Here is an 18,050-nt window from a genome sequence, read left to right on the forward strand (position 1 = left end):
ATTCTTTCGGTGTAAATAAAACAGTGGATTAGTGGCTAAATATTTGAATGCCCATCCAGTTAGTTTCCGTCCCCAACCTTTCTTCTCTTTCCATGATTTGGTAGATAGGTAGTAAAATTAATAATCACATCAAAAGTAGGACTCAAAGACAAATACACGTGTTTATATTCAGTAAAGGAGTTTAAAAGTAAAAAAAATCAGAAAGATTTTTAAGAAAATTTATTGAAGAAAATTATGTAAACCACATGTTAAAATTAATTAACAAGAAAGCGTGATCGTGGATGCGAACTGTTGAAGAGTCCCATAATAGGACGAAACGGCCTTCCGGTGCTTCCAGGTTTTCCATGGTGGTCTAGCTTTAATTGACTCATGATTTCAACTACACACAAAAAAATTACTAAAAATCTCCACAAAAACCCCACCTAAACAAGAAAGAGAACAAAATTCGTTTCGTGATGTCGATACTAAAATCGATTAACCATGAACGAGTGATAGAAGATTGAATGACAATTTAACAGAATATATGTGTGGTGTATGCTACTTATTTTTGCGGACATAAGTAGTATGTAACACAAGTCACAAGTGGGATATCTTAGAGAAGGTTGAGAAGATTGAAATGAAGAGACAAGGGAACCTGAAGTGATCAAAGTAATAACAGGAATGAAGGGACAATGAAGCTTATAAGAGACAATTCAAAGAGTATATGCAAATAATGTATTTGATATATATGAGTTTCATATTTTATTGAACCACTTTGTGATTGTATATTAAACAATAAGTTGGTTTTGTCATAGATAGTATTAGGTTTATATTGATTACAGTAATATTGGACGTGAAATATAAAAGTTTGAACAGATTACATCACGTATAACATATACAATCACATCTCTATTCATTTTCGATTGATGTGTACTCTGAACAGCTGACTTTCAAAAAACAGATCTTGACCCTATTTTATTTCTATAAGAATTCAAGGGATTATAAGTATCTCAGACCAGCTAATAGTTAATATTTAGAAATATGAAATATCATCATTTGTAATTTAATTTTAGTAGTGATATTGTTTTGTGAGTTACTTATATTCACATAAGTAGTATATAACTATGGTCAGGCATAGAATGTACTTCAGTTAAAGATCGATAAGGAGAGAATGGGAATGGGACGCAATTAGTATGAAAATGCATGAACAATGAAATCTGAGACAATGGACTGATATTTGCCAAACGAACAGTCAAGGTTGAGACGATGAATTATTATAATGCAAGTTAACTACTTACTATATGATTCTCAGATTTTAATCGGAAATTCTATAATTAATTATCAGAAGGGGTTTTGTGGAGATTTAGTATTTTCATAGTTGAAAGTGTGAGTCAATTGAAGCTGGACCACCATGGAAAACCTGGAAGGGCTCTGGCTCGAGACTGGTAGGTCCTGGGTTCGATTCTCGCGAGTGAGGGATCGTGGATGCGCACTGCTGAGGAGTCCCATAATAGGACGAAACGGCCGTCCAGTGCTTTCAAGTTTTCGATGGTGGTCTAGCTTCAATTGACTCACGCTTTCAACTATGAAAATTCTATAATTTCTTGTCAATGAATCCGATCGTCCTCACTAGTGTTCTTGATCACTACAACATGGATCGATTTTTTAAGTCTAAAATACCACATTTAATTCATAATCTCCATAGTAACTAGATTATACAATGATCCCAAAAACAGTTCATTTCATATGAGGCTGTAATAGAATTTATCATTTACAAAGATTAACCACAGATTTTCAGGGATTTTATTTTATTCATTTGTAGAAAAAGAAAATCACAAATCCAGTCATTCATTTGACTGTATTAGATAACCTTACTTGATAGATTATATTTTATATTTAGAGTTAATGACTAAAGTTAAAAACCTGAAATTTAAGTAACATTGTATTGCTAAACAAATCAACATTGAGGTGCACAGGATAAGCTGTGAACCACATATGGAGAAATTCAAACACTTCACTTCTACCCGAAGTTTTGTGCTGATGATGTCGTTCAGAAGGACGATGAAAGCTCCACGACCAAACCACCCAGCTCAAAGAGCAAACCTACATCAAAATCACCCACCTGAGCTACAAATCTTCTCCACCATCTCAAAATCATCAAAATAAACAGCTGTGTAATTCATTGATATCAATACTGACCTTGTTAGTTTTGCTGGATACAGCTTTAGCTAGAGGCACTTGGTCAAGGATCTTCGCCAAATCATATTTAATCACATCGTAATGTTCATCTCCTACAGCTATTATCCAGTTTACACTCTATACATCAACCTACAATTCAAATATATCTTCTGATCCTATAATCTTTGATTTTTGGTTTGACTGACTTTGGGATCACTATGTAAGAAAAGATGACGGATAGTTGCGTCGTCAAGCTCTGCTTACCAGTGACCTATTCAACATGTCTTGTATTCTAAATTATAATGTATCAAGACAATAGCAGGAGGGACTATTTAACCAAAGTGACAACTTGTAAACTGTTGATTAGGATCCTGTTGAGACCCATATTTTAATCCCTTTCTTAGAATTCTTCTGGTTTAGCATAAAAAATATTTAAGCCTTATTAAATTACATTAAATCAAATGTGTGTAGAAGTAGCTTAAGTGTTAAAGTGTTCGAATTTCAGCCTGTGTTGCCGTTTCGTACGCTCAATCATTTACTTTAGTTTGAGTAACAAGGTAGTGTAACTAGCACTAACATCCTACTTGATGAAGAAGTTTGATTATAATTATCAATATTTAATAATTTATTTGAAAGATTAAATAGACAAACAAAATAGGATAAATATTGAGTTTCTTTTTGTTGCTGTACCAGATAATATAAAGCTCGTCTACGCAAATTGGTTATCTGCTTTTGGTTTGATTGTTAAAAAAAATCAAAATTTATTCGATATAATTCAATCAAAACCAAGTATTGGATGGCTAATGTGATCCTAGATCTGATTCATGTAAAAAGAAAACAGAGTGTGGATGAAGCTGTATGCCCTGACCATTTGTTGTTTAGGATTGCAATTGATCAGTCTCTTGTTGGCACATGCGAATCCTGTGTGGACTGCCTCGATATTACCTTAAGTTACAAGCTTTGTAAACAAAGATGGATAGTGGCTAGAAGTGGAATCCACGATGCAAGTTTCTCCCTATTTCGGACTCGTCAGCTGGATGTACCTGCATCTCAGAGTTGGTATTCACTCTGGGACTCGAATCCAGTACCCTTCGCTTCAAATGCCATCACGTTATGCACTTAGTTACTGAGTCCTGATAGCTACTTGCTTGTGCAATGGGGTGAAGTTGAAATTCACTTGGTATTGTTTCGTTTGAATCGTCCCATTGATGTTTAGGACTGCAATTGATCAGTCTTTTATTGGCATATATGTGCATCCTGCCTCGATATTGTCTTAAGTCACAAGCTTTATTCTTACAGTGTGTATTTATAACCTTAGTGACACAGTCAGTGGACATATAAAAGGTGACCTTGATCAAGTAAATAATTCAGGTAATCACTATAATTCGTTCACATAATTTAACATACAATCTTGACACATGATCTGTAAAATTTTTCTGGTTTGCACAATATTACTGATAACGCAGTCAAACAGAAGTCATTACGTTCACTCGTACAGTATATCATTAACTATTATACTTACTTACGCCTGTTACTCCCAATGGAGCATAGGCCGCCGACCAGCATTCTCCAACCCAATGCTTGGAGAACTATTATAATAACTCATTAATAATGTATCACAGTTTCCAAATTGTCATCCATATTACTAAACTGTCTATATAACTATTTGGGCTAATATTTTATTGGCGAAATAACCAAAATTAGTAAGACAAGTAAATTTTCAATATAATTTTATATTGGTTAAAAATACACTAAAACATCTTTACTCTTTTAAATATCAATACCAAGGTTGAACTTGTGTTATATCTTGTGGCCGAGTGGATGCCTGGTTAATGTATGACGTGGATAAACCTCTAATCGGAGAGCAGCGAATTATCGATTGGAACAGTGACACATGAAAACCGTACGAGCAGTCCAGAGTACGTATCGGTCCTGCTTTCTGCCTAGACCAGCCAGTTAAGTCCAGAACAGCCTCTGAGGTATGAATCATTGTATTTCAAACATACTGAGTTTATATACCAATCAAACTGAACACATCGTACCATAAAATAGGAAATAACATTTGTTCAAGATTCAGCCAAATGTGGCTGTAAATGTGTGAGGCAGCAATTAATAGACTAGGGATAACTCAAGAATGGTAAATCGTATAATAATAGTCTATATGTCAAAATAAAGCTTATAATAAGGGTAACATGGATATGCATAGTTTAGTTATTTTGCAATTTTACGATAAAAATATATGCATAATATTGGTTCATAAATGGATCCCAAAGTTAACATTCACCATTGTTATCAAGATATAACAAATTGGTAGTTTCAAATAAATTGAGTAGATAGTTCTTCTGGCTTACATCTCACAACAGACCTGGTTGTACTCCACTGGTCACTGCTTCTCACTAGAACTCCAGGAAATATCTCTTGAAGCCAGTCACTAGTGAGCATATGATGCGCACTGCTGAGAAGTCCCACAATAGGACGAAACGGCTGCCCAGTGCTTCGAGGTTTTTCATAGTGGTCTAGCTTCAATTGATTCATGATCTCAACTTTTAATTAATAGTTGAATACTAGTTATTACTCATTAGCCTAAACTATGATTCATCTTTTCATCAATGAACTAAGGTATTTCAATTAATTCTCAATAGAAACATATCGATTACTACCAACAGTATTTTAAATTTGAGTCAGAAGTCTATTAATGACTGACTGATTACAGTAGGTAGCAAGAAGACATGACATCAGTCCACGATGCCATTAACTACTTGACTGAGAGCTGTTAGAAAGTCCAGACTTCTTGGGTGGGGTTCACGCAAGAATCATAATTAGTAATCGAAGATTCAAGTAACATATTTCGATACAACTATTCTCAATCTTTGTCTTCCCTTAGATCCTGTCTCAACAGTACTTCATACTTCACGTTCCTTGGTTTTTTGACTTCTGTGATTTCTATCTCATCAACTCTCTTCATCTTTGGGGTGATCTAGGAACTTTGACAGATGTATGTTTGTTTTAAATGCTTAGTTGATTATGGATACCTGACTGAACTCATTAACCAAATGAGGGAAGTATTACGCGAAGTTAAAACACAGGTGTAATTTAGATGAACCATGAACCAAGCCAAAGACAAGACAAATGAATTATATGGTCAGATAACTAATCATCCATCTTATTGTTTCTGATAAACTTCTAACAAATGGAAATTAGCCACACTCTACTAATCCGAAATGTACAGTGCAGTGAATTTACTTTATTTGAACACATAAATATTGGTACAAAAGGGCACCGAATACATATATGCCACATGAATTATTCGATTTTTGTGAGGGCTGGGAGACTGCCCGAGTGCCTAGACTCAAGAAAGTGGTTTCCTTAGGAGGCCACTCCCCGAGTCTTTGACCTAGAGGTCTAATCCACAAGGCAGTAGAGCTATAATTTTTAACATTTAGAGTAAGCTCAACAAAACCTATAGACTCATAGAACTACATATCACTAATGAGCCATAGTGAACAGTAGTGTTCTTTGGAAACTAATTGTCACAAATATTGTTGATACAAACAAGATGAGGTTTAAGGTCTTGTTTTATGCTTCTCAAACTTAATTTGAACGTAGAAACTTTGGGTTAAACTAGTTGTCTCATAGTTATGACAAGATTTTGCTTTTTTTCTTATAAACGGAATCAATCAGAAATTGTGATAATTGTGGATAACGCGATGGTGTTTGAAGCGAAAGGTACTGGGTTCCAGTCCCAGAGTTAACATCAACTCTGAGATGCAGGTACATCCAGATGACGAGTCCCAAATAGGACGAAACGCGCGTCAAACTGGATTCCACTGCTAGCCACTATCTATCTCTGCTTACCGTGCTTGTGAATTAAGGCTATATTGAGGCAATACGCACAGTATGCACATATGCCAATAAGAGACTGACAAGTTGCAGTCCTAAACATCAATGGGAAGATTAAAAAAAACAATACTAAGTGAATTTCAACTTCACTCCATTGCACAAGCAAGTGGCTATCAGGACTCAGTAGCTGAGTGCACAAAGTGATGGCATTTGAAGCGAAGGGTAATGGGTTCGAGTCCCAGAGTGAATATCAGTTCTGAGATGCAGGTACATCCAGATGACGAGTCCCAAATAGGACGAAACGCGCGTCAAACTGGATTCCACTTCTAGCCATTATCCATCTTTGCTTACAATACTAAGTGAATTTATAAATGTATATCGTTTAACTATATCCACAAAAAGAAAGCTAATTTACAGTAATAAATAAATTGTATATTTATTATTTACACACACACACACACAAGAAAGCTGATAGAATTGGTTATTGAGGTAATAATTAAGTTTTAAATAATTATATGTATTATCATTCGAAGAGGAAGAAGAAAATAGACAGACTGAAATTAGACATGAAGGGAATTCTAAAAATCATAACAGATATGATACTGAATATAAGGAACAAAGTATTCAAAATATAATACAAAGTTAGTTCACAAGGACAATAGTATATGTTATTCTAGTAGTATAGCAGTTAATCAAATGTACCTATTTCATATGAACTAAAGTGTACACAGAAAAGGTAGAGTAAACATATTCATTTGCACAACACTTCCTTAACGTTATTCATTATTAGAATCAAACTACTGATGTGAAATAGAGTAGTATTGTGCAGACAGATAGAACAGACTGGAGACAACAAGATTAGAAAGCTTAAAAAATGAATAAAAAAAACGTAGCAAACACAGAACGATATTGAGAATAATAAACCAGAACACAATATTGAGTCTATTTGATAGGGAGCCTTAATGAAATTAGAAAAGAAAACATCATGTACACATTATATTGTCTGATAAAATTCTAAGTATAAAGATTAACCCACTAGAAAGGTTTGACTGAAATGAGAGTTGTGAAATTGAATGTACAATTTAGTATTAATAATAATTAGAACCTATAAAATCTGGTCACACAAAAAGGTAGTCAGGTACTTAGACAAAAGAACATATATGTGTGTATTAGTGTTAAGGTAGTATGGATTGAGGCCTGTGTAAATTACGACTTAGTACTGAACGTACATCGCTCACAAATCTAAGAGCATCCAATACGGGTAGCAGACATAGAAGGGCTGTATCACGTGAATCGGAAAACCACGACCGAATCGGTATAGCATTATCTGTAGGCAGTAAAATAAAGATGTGAAAATCATTAAAATAAAAAGGACAATAATAAATTTATTTAATCGACTCATTCACTAGGTATATGGGTATAAGCCACGCAAAATGTGGAAACTGATGATACAACCCAGCTACGCAAACAAAAGTGGGTGGAGAGGGATACGAACTTGAGACTTAGTGACTGGAAGTCAAACCCTTTGACCACTACAACATGGCAAAGAGACAATTTACGTGTAAAAATCGAATAACTTTTTGAACAAATAAACGAAACTAGGAATATTGGTAGAATAAATGAGTTGTGACTAGAAAACCGATCCAGCACCCACATTCCGTCCTGTTTGGGACTCATCAGATGGATGGACAGCATCCTATCGTTGATATTCACACTAGGATTTCATTACTAACAACGATCCATCTAAAATGAATAACTTGTGTCATAACGTTTATATCGAGGCAATTCATACATGATACACATACATCAACAAATATTGATCAAAATCCAGTCGTGAATATCAGCAAGATAATTCAAACTACTCCTAATAATGATATAAGCATATTAATATTTCTCAACTGAAAAACAAAGAAAGTAGTACAAATATCAATTTTGGAAGAACGTAGAGGTTTTAATAATATGTAACAAACCGTTATCATAACGTACATTGAAGCCATAGTAGCATAGTTACTTGTGCCAACGACATAACTTTATCCCTATATCTAAACAACACACCCTGAAGTTATTTATCCAATGACAGTATCAAATAAATTGATTGTAATGACACTCCTCTGATTCAATTCTGGTGGATTGTAAGTTAGTGCGTGTAAGTCCCATAAGCAAAATACAAAGAAACTTATAGGTCAAACCGTGTTAACGAGATGGAAAATTCATCTGTGTCTGGTAGCTGCCAGATAATTTTCTAGTTAATCCAAGCCTGTGTAAGACAATCTGAGATTGATGGCACAGTAATAGATCACAATTAAATACAATTGGAAAGCCAAATAAAAGATTTCAAAAGATATTTCAACTGATTTACTGTCGTAGCAACTTTAGTTAAAATATATTGTGCATGTTTGATAGCTGAACATTAATATATTCGATGATGCAAGTGTTTAGAGAGAGCTTCAATTAATAAGACGGTGCAGTACATCGGAACTAAAGAACCATTTTCAAGTTTTGTTATACAAAAATGGAAATATTTATGTCGAGGAAGAGAGACTCGATCATTTGAAAATATCTAGCATGTTGTTATGAATTTATTACTGAATTTTATGTGTGATCAGTAGTTCTTACTTATCATTCCCAACAGCAGAAAACTAGGAGTGTTGTGTTTAGTTATCATTAGACCTTTGTCGCATTCATTTTAAAAAGGTTAGGGATCTGATAAAAGTTGTTTGGAATATTTACTTTCGTCATACAGTGTAGATCTGTGAGAAACGCATGAGAGACTACCAGCGAGGAGCAGGGAGTATTTTGCTTAACTAGCGGGTATCTTCATTACACTGGCATCCTTCGCCAGGTGATTGATAACACTCATGCAGTCATTGTTCTTTGATATGAGAGTCGCTTCGCTTTTGTTGGACAGAACTGTCTTCTGGTACTGGTTACAAATGAAGATATTGTTGAGTCTATCGTCAATATACTGAAAGTCCTTTGAATCAACATAATGTGGGAGTGGGGGCTTAATAACATTATTTTCATCAGTCTGCGATAGCATACTCACTCCATAAATCGCACTTAGTTTGCGATCAGCAACAGTACATATAGCAATTATTTTGCATTACTAAAGTTTATAACACTAACAGGATAATGTACATACACTAATTACTTGCGATTAATCATTGAACAAAATCAGATGAACCCTACTGCTAGAAGGTTGTGAAATAAATCAATATAAGCAATCATTGTTATCGCTGTCCCATTGTTAATAGATGGACGAAACTTAACTACAGGTTATTTAACCGATTCTTCATATATCGAAAATAAAAATTATCTGACACAGACGTGAGATGAGGTTGCAAAAATTACCAAACAAATGTTTAAAAATGATTCACATTTGAAAGGACCTTAAATTTCTTTTAAAAACAAGTCAGACAATAGATGAAGTAGAAATATAGTGATAAATTGCACAAAATTACCAGGATATGATCGATATGCCCCTGGAGAATTGTCTAAAATGAATACAGAAGCCATGTCAGAGGTAATTAGGGAAAGATTCTTTGAATAGCTGCCATTATCATATGTACAATGCTAAAAAAGTAGATATACAAAAAACACCAAATAAGCGCTTTCTTAAAGTACCACGACATTCAACAACATAGAAATGAGAGATTCAACCAGTCATAATCAACTGAGGACCTGGCATAAACGTGCTGATGTTCAAATCACTAAACCATAGCAAACGATTTACATTTACTATCACAGAAACATTATGGGCTTTCAGTCTTACATCTATCTCAACGATATACACATGATCCTAAAGTAACTTATGAAACTAGATGACCAGAAATATTACTTTTTTGTCTTAATTGGAGTTTAAGATGCCTATTGTGATTTTTTTGTGTATCGAACCTGGACAATTCTTGAATGATTGGTTTAATTTCATTCAATGGTAAAACGGCACGTAGAAGCCCTGATGGTTTTCCTAGTCACTGAAGTAACACTGGGTCTTCATCAAATTATTCTACAGTGCTGGAAACCTCTATGAGAAATATAGACATTTATAATTAGTAATTTAGATTCACAAATGACCTGAGGTGAGGACTGACACGTACAACAAATTGGTTGTTTCCTATTTAACTGATATTTTTTTATTTTGATTTCTCATTAAATAAAACTGTACGCAATAAGTCCTCACATATCTTATACAATGGACTACAAAAGAAAGGTATTATGTTAGGGTAGTTAAGTTGTGTTAAAACTTTTATATTGGCTGAGTACAGGTCGAGTAAACACACACTAATTAACTTATTTGAGTGAGGTGAATAAAAAGGTAACACAGACATAATCATAACGTTAATAACGCGCCTACCAGATTCGCACAAAATCAGAAAACTAATACTCTCCAAGGTTGTTACTCTCACTTAGATTATAACCATTTAAATTTAAACCCAGGATTCCAGGGCACTAAACATTTCTAGTTGGCCACATAAGGCTATGTAGTTGGCTTTTCTCCTTCAACTGCTTGTGTTTTTCAGAGTTCTTTATTCAAAAATGAGGTGATGGGATGGTAAATACAAGACGGTTGTAACCTATTATAATCTTGTTTTGTAATCGACTATTGTGGAATGGAAAAGTCTGAGATCAAAAAAGTGGTTTGGTTGACTGGGTTAGTGATAAGCACGAATAATCATCTTAAGAAAAATGAAAATCAGGAGAACTACGTGGCAACAAATTAACCTAACATACACGTACAACTTTGTGTATTAGAATATAAGTGATATTGTAGGGGAGTGATGGTACTTGGATGATTTCAACTCAATATGTGACCACATTTCATGCAAACTCTTTAGAGTTCAAAATGAAGAATACTGACCTAGAGATCATATGGAATTAATCCTAATAACCTTTGGAACTGAGTTTTCATAGGATAGAAATATGGATCCTCCACTGAGAAATAATTTGTCTGATAGATGAATATTTGCAACTCATATATCTATTTGTACAACGTTGTCGATTTATAGATCATAAAAGAGGAATGGATCACACATGTTTTGATGGATATCAAAAATAGAATTTATTTCAAGTTTTACACTAATTGTATTACTGAACAAGCAATTATGGACGTAACGCTCAAATGGAAATAATTTACTCAACAATAACCGACCTGTCTATAAAATCGTCTCTGAAGAATATGGCGTCCATTGTCGAGCAACTCAGTTACTCCTGCCCCGTAAATTTCAAGACTAGCTGTATATATTACGAGTTCGTACCACTGGCTTATCTAAAGAGAATCATATCAAAATTAGAACAAGCTATTAAATTCAGAATCCGTAAATATTACTTAAGTTTTAGTAAGGGGTAAGAATTTCCATGATAATGTAGTCAATAAGTTATACGGCGGGTAATAGAAAATAAGTTATCAGAACAATAAGTCACTTGAAATTTAACCAGTTACATACGTAAAATTTTCACGATATAAGTTGAAGTAGTCAAAGTCAAGAGAAAATACACTGGGTAACCTTTAAATTACCTATTGACAAAATTCGTGACCACAAAAAATCCCTTAGAGTCATTACAACCGAAAGCTTTGTGAACTCTCAGTCATAGGTACCGAACAGCACCAGTTAAGAGGTTGGTGTATATATGAAGAAAACATCCAAACCTAAATTACCTAATTAGTAGGAACTTAAATAGAATGGGATATCAAAAGTCAACACGTACTAATGATACTCAATTAGGTTTAAACATAAAAGTAAATTATCAGTTATAACATCAATCCCAGGCCTAAGGGCGAAAAATTATAGGCTTGACATATTTGGAAAGGGCTTTTCCTACTTTGTACACACTTACAACATATAGTGGGTACTCTTATGTCTTGCTTCACACAACTAAGAAATCCAGGAATGATGCCACTGATTATATACAACGTCGATTGTCACCACTAAGTCATCTGAGACTCAACTGGCCTTGACGGATTAATCTGATGCAAACTTTACTTGTAGAAAGTTAGCATTTCATCATAGTGTAGTTGAATTACTGATTGGTAGTACTCTTAAAGCAACAATGAGCTGTAGGGCTGAACTCCATGTTGGTCATGGGACTCATCAGGAGATTGAACAAGTATTTTTAAAACTAAACACTCACCGTAACGAAGTGATAAACTTTACGAATAGCTTAAGTGGGAAATGCACGCTCGGTTATCAGGTTCCAAATCGAGTCAGCACCATGAAGGCTGACAATAACATCAGGTATCATATTGAGTACTTAAAAAAAACTATGTGCCTCGTGGAAAGCGCCATGGTTTTAGATGGTATTCCTGTCTTTACAATCTATAAATGATGTAGAAAATCTGGTGCCATGAGATTAGCTAGTTACAGATGTGGCATTAATCGGCTTCAGCAAGGCTTTTGGGAAAGTAAAATGTACTAGGTAGCAGTCCAAGCGAAGTCCTACTCACTGCCTTCTCGCGGCATTACTGTTGTTTACGAAATTAAAAGGACGAAAAGCAAATGTCTGGCACTTTAACCGGTGTGGTGGATACGGAAGATCCACCTAGGGGAGTTTGAAAACCCTGATTCCAAGCCAATGGTGTACATGCGCTCCATGATCCTGAGAGCACATGGGACTGCATCTTCTTACGTTGCTCCACTGCCTTGTGGGTTAGACCTCTAGGTCAAAGTCTCGGTGAGTGGCCTCCTAAGGAAACAACTTGCTTAAGTCTAGGCACCCGGGCAGTCTCCCAGCCCTCACACAAATAATTGATAACTACTGCTCACCTGATTGTTATGTTGTGGAGTATATGTATTTGGTGCCCCCTTGTACCAGTGTTTATGTGATCAAATAATAAATAAAATAAATACCAAGCGAAGTGAAACCTGAAGCAAGAAAGAACCTGCATGGACAAATATCTTAGTTAGGTGGGGACGAAGAAGACTTTAGTCTCAAAACCTGTGACATGCAGTCAGTCAGCTGCTACCTTGACGTGGTGGTTGGGCTTGCCTATCGTGGTGAACCAATCGAACCATACTGGCTGGAACAATCGTTCTTCAAGGTCCTACCATGCCACATAGGTCGGTTGAAGAGCTGTAAGACTAAAAGCAGAAAACCCAAGGTCCGAAGGCGAAGTCGCACCGCTGACTGCACTGAGGTGTTTCCCTCAGACAAACAGCGTAACAGCGATACTAACTTCCAACGAGGAGGGGTGGGGTTATAAAAGGTCGACCTTAAAAATGCACACCTAGCCTTATCCCACGGATATCCGTCTCCGGCAGTAAGGTCCCAACAAGAAAGGAACTAACACAAAAATTACAAAAATGTCGTGTGTAACCGACCTCAAGCAGTTGTCCCTTGGGCGCTGCGGTTATGCTCTCAGGTCACTAAGACCACTACTTCTAATCCAATTTCCTCTTCAGGTACCTCTAAAAGAACTCTTTCACTGTGTGGGCAACCGGGTGTTGATAAACACCCGTATACCTCTAACAGCACTCAAGATCACTGTGTCATACAGAATTCCAAGGACCAATCTTGATCTTAATTTTACGTTTAGGGATTAATTGACCTACCTAAGCTTCCGAAGTTATCAGTTTTGCTACACGCAGATGACATAAAGATATGGGAAGTAGAACGAAATGGGGGGAATATTATAAGGCTTCAAAGAGACCGCAATGTAATTTAAGTGGACGATCCGATATTTAGTGAATGCTAGTAAGTCCTTCCAAGCGCATTATGACCCCCACTAGTCAGTAATGTGGGAATAAATACATACTTATTCACCCTCGACCAAAAACCCACAATAATTTACAGACCAGGAAACACTTCAAAACAACTGGTTTGTAAGTGGTCCTACAGTCGCAGTCTTAGGATACTTTGGGCAGGACACATGTCGTTTAATAATTTATATGTCAAAGCATTTACGATACTGAATGCAGTAACTTTGTCTGAAGCCCAAATATCATAGATAGAGAAGTAGTTCTTTTCTGAAGTTTTAAGCAAATTTGACGGAAATTGTCTTCAGAATTTTCAAGTTTTCAGGTGGTACTTTATTCAGCTAAATATGTTGTCATCATATAGAGGGATCCGAGGTGAACTTAACATAGCTTATGTATTATTTATTAACCACATTGATATTAACATAACCTTACCTGCTTGCCTTTCAATATCAAAAACGTGTAAGGATGCCAAAAGTCGTAAGCACAGGACCAAATGACTACCGACTTCCATAATGAGTCCCTAATAATTAAAATGCCCCATTTTTCAGAGATGATAGCAGCCCCATTCCCAAACTTATCCAGGAGAACAGACTAAGTGAGACATATGTTGCCAGAACTAACATAAACACCTAAGTCGTCTAACTTTAATAACAGAAATCAATATACACACTAGGGCAGGATTATCAGTATCGCAAATCACAGTATGACTCATCGAATTGCAATATCTTTAAAGATACTTAAACTAGGCATTTGGAAACTAATATAGACTTAGTTACATGTATTCAGCTGATAAGTGAAGGAAATATACGTTAATTTGGTTATGAATGCATTACCTAGATTTGAAGTCTGGGAAAAACACAGATTCTGATCTTAAAAAAACTTACCACATTGAGGAAAAAATCAACATGCGGCCGTTTATGAACTGAGAAGCGAACAGGATGATGGTCAATAAAAACTTTGAGAACGAAATCCGGAGGTGTTCCTGGTCTGACCGTTGGCCGCATTATTCCATCGTGTACTGAATGAATCAGTGTCTCATCCAAATCTAATACCATAACTTTTCGTCTTAAAGTACCTGAAGGAAAGAGACAAAGTTAGAACTTTTTTACAACGTCCGAAATTATGAAACATTTCAATCGGTAATTTTACTTCTTGTCAATAACAACATACAGGGATCATCTTAACGATTCAGAAAGTGATATACGATGTAAGTCATTCATCTAGCTTTTAATCAAACTTTATGTTTGAGGTAGCGACACTACCATGCTGACCAAGCTGAAGTCGGTGCAGCAGGACTAAAACCTGTAACTTGATGGTTGAAAGTCAGACACTTCGATCAGTGATCCACCGCTCTATATTTCAATGAAATCAATGTATCAAGTATTAGTGAACGATTTCTGATATCTACAGATGCAAGTTGAGTGTTTTCGATGTTAAGGTGACATGTACACAAGATCGAACTGGGAAGATCTTAACAAATCCTGGAATAAAGACTTGTCATTTGAGTGAGTGATCTCAAAAGGTTGAAACAACTATAAACTCATTGTTCACCTACTGATATTGTGAATGATAAAAATAATGGGTCACCCAGAAAACTGAAAATGGTCCACTCGCTCACTTAAGCGTGCCATCTATACAAGTGAGTTGTCAAAGAAACCGAGGAGAATTCAGTTGTTAGCATTTCTCGAAAAACTGTTTCCTCAGATGAATAAGGTTATTAGATGCTACCGAGAAGCGGTGGTTTAAAGGTCAGTGATTATAAACAGCCCCATCTACTTAAATATCGACAATGTCGATAACTATTAATTGCTATACGTGCAGTATTATATTATTATTTAAACAGACTTTGTACAAAGAGGCACCAAATAGATACGTGCCACATAAATTATTCGATTTGTGTGAGGGCTGGGAGACTGCCCGGGTGCCTAGACTTAAGCAAGTTGTTTCCTTAGGAGGCCACTCACCGAGACTTTGACCTAGAGGTCTAACCCACAAGGCAGTGGAGCAACGTAAGAAGATGCAGTCCCATGTGCTCTCAGGATCATGGAGCGCATGTACACCATTGGCTTGGAATCAGGGTTTTCAAACTCCCCTAGGTGGATCTTCCGTATCCACCACACCGGTTAAAGTGCCAGACATTTGCTTTTCGTCCTTTTAATTTCGTAAACAACAGTAATGCCGCGAGAAGGCAGTGAGTATCACTTCGCTGACTCTCCCCACTCTCGGCCGTACCAGGGTATTTGGGTGCAGCATCGACTACTGTTATTATTGCTACTTTAACGTCTTAATATCGAAATACGTATAGAGCCAGGGGAAACATGATAGCACCAGAAAGTAGATGCAACCAAATCACTGACTAAAGCATTATGAACACAGATTTTAACCACACTTAACACCAGGTAGTCTACGCCATGTTGGTAGGTGTGGACTACCTGGTTGGGATTCGCGAGATGATAGCAGCCGATGGTTAGAGACCTTGAATGACATGGCTCAAAATCGTCTGTGATGGCGAAGGTGCATCCACTCTTTGTGTTCTACCAAATTCTAATCTTTTGAATTCTTCATGTCCCTATCCTTTTTCTCTTTCCAAATTTATTTCACTGTATTATACTCCTTCAACAACATCTTCAAACCCCAATCTTTCACAGAATGCTTATACTCTTACTACTTCTACCACTATAGGATTTGAATCGACAACTTCATCTCTGTGTTAATTTGGTATGGCAACTCGAACTGATGTACGTACGTATGAAGTTCTACGCTGTGACTGACACTTAACACTTAAATCATCACAAGTCTTACATTTCAGACACGAAGAAAAGCATTAAAACCCTTAGAGAAACACACAGTGTTCCCCTTAGTGGGGTTTTCTTATGTTCAGTTTTACGAGATAACTTTGGGCTATGTAAAGTAATCTGAATATTTGAGGAGTCCATGGTATTTTTTGATAATAAATACAACCACAACACAATACAAAACCTGACGCATAGAGCAAAAAACTTTCATAAACTTACACAACCGGTATTTAGATAGGGGAGATAAAGGAACAATATCATATTTTACACTTTGGTATTTTAATGCCTGTAAGTAGGTCAGTATGTGTAAATAAGAAACCATACTGTTTTTAAATGCCTTCTGAATAGCAAACAAATCATGCTCCACAAACTAGCTATCAAGAGTTTGAGGTATCCCTTGTAGAACACAGCAGACGTTCTCATGTTTATGCATGAAAACGTTTCAAATCACCCGGCCAATTGGGGAGACAACAAACAAGTATACGAGAAAAACCAAGTTATACTGAGGCTGAAATTAATGACAAACCAACCTTTCGACTACCAGGGAAAGTTTCAGATTATTATTTTCAATGAATAAGAGTCTGAACCGATGTTTTCACTCAACCTACCCTAGGATGCAGACCACACGTTTTTGAACGCCAGGAATCATTGCACTCACTGTACTATGAGGCCTAAGAACGACTCTGATAGTTTCCACATTTAAAACGTGGACAGAAGCGAAGCTCTATGCTGTCATCACTAACCGATGGAAGATCTCATATTGTAAGACGAGCAATCCTTCATCGATCTTACAGTTGCACCACGCAACCGCGACATGTAACTTAAATTGCAACCTTCATTAGACACTAAGTATCGCGAAACTTCAGCAGTCTCTGGAAATCGACCAACATTAACACATTTTGACGGAGACGTCACTTTCCAAGGGAACATGGAAGACCGCTACTTGAGAACGGGTTCTATCGATTTCCTAATGTGCAGTGCCGGTGAAATGTTAATGAGTCCTAGTCAAACCATCCGGCCGTTGATTCACTGGATATAGAACAGATCATCGATCCCCATCATTGTTGACGTCAGCCAACGCACATAGGTTAACCGTATGTCATGGACTAGTCCATGAGGTGGTGGTGTCCCCGTTGAATGGTAATTTTTCTTACAAATATATTTCCGTAATAACGTCCTTTGTGTTATACGGTCTTCAAAGCAGTCATGGTACTTCAATACGTCGAAGGGGTGATCCACTATAAATGCTGACCATCTTACTCTAGTAGGCACTCAACTATTCAGCATAGATCATCTAAGCTAGTGATCTGCATAACTGTTCACTCATTTTTTGTGCGCTACAGCATCTTGTTGAATTTGTAGTTTTTATAGAGCTCTCAAATAGCTGTATTATACATATACGTACATATTTTTGTTTTCTTCCTGTATATTTCACAAACCTCGAACACAACTGCTCTTAACAGATACTCATTTTATTTTTCTTAAATTTTACGGCAGACTTGAAAAAACGAAAATAAGAGAGGAAAACGGCAGTGACTTCGTGTCACATAATTGTATCCTAGAT

General features: G+C 36.2%; 1 protein-coding gene across 1 annotated transcript; it reads right to left on the reverse strand.

Annotated features, from left to right (window-relative positions):
* Positions 1-6,944: 6,944 nt before the first annotated feature.
* Smp_055390 (putative dullard protein) lies at positions 6,945-16,930 on the reverse strand. Its single transcript, XM_018792986.1, has 6 exons — positions 16,811-16,930; positions 16,706-16,772; positions 14,576-14,766; positions 11,147-11,263; positions 9,459-9,570; positions 6,945-7,324 (listed from the first exon to the last, which is right to left on the reverse strand). The coding sequence occupies exons 1-6, from the start codon at positions 16,907-16,909 to the stop codon at positions 7,173-7,175; spliced, it is 738 nt and encodes a 245-aa protein (XP_018647544.1). The 5' UTR covers positions 16,910-16,930; the 3' UTR covers positions 6,945-7,172.
* Between the last annotated feature and the right edge of the window lie 1,120 nt (positions 16,931-18,050).

This window comes from Schistosoma mansoni, chromosome 1, assembly GCF_000237925.1.
Source record: "Schistosoma mansoni strain Puerto Rico chromosome 1, complete genome".
In the NCBI taxonomy this organism is placed as follows: Eukaryota; Metazoa; Platyhelminthes; class Trematoda; order Strigeidida; family Schistosomatidae; genus Schistosoma; species Schistosoma mansoni.

Excerpts from the sequence above, each read along its gene's own strand:
- Smp_055390 (XM_018792986.1), bottom strand. The coding sequence starts at position 16,909 with ATGAGAACGTCTGCTGTGTTCTACAAGGGATACCTCAAACTCTTGATA. Across the intron at positions 14,767-16,705 it reads CCTATCTAAATACCGGTTGT|GTACTTTAAGACGAAAAGTT; the intron begins GTAAGTTTATGA and ends TCTTTCCTTCAG. Across the intron at positions 7,325-9,458 it reads GGCATATCGATCATATCCTG|ATAATGCTATACCGATTCGG; the intron begins GTAATTTTGTGC and ends TACTGCCTACAG.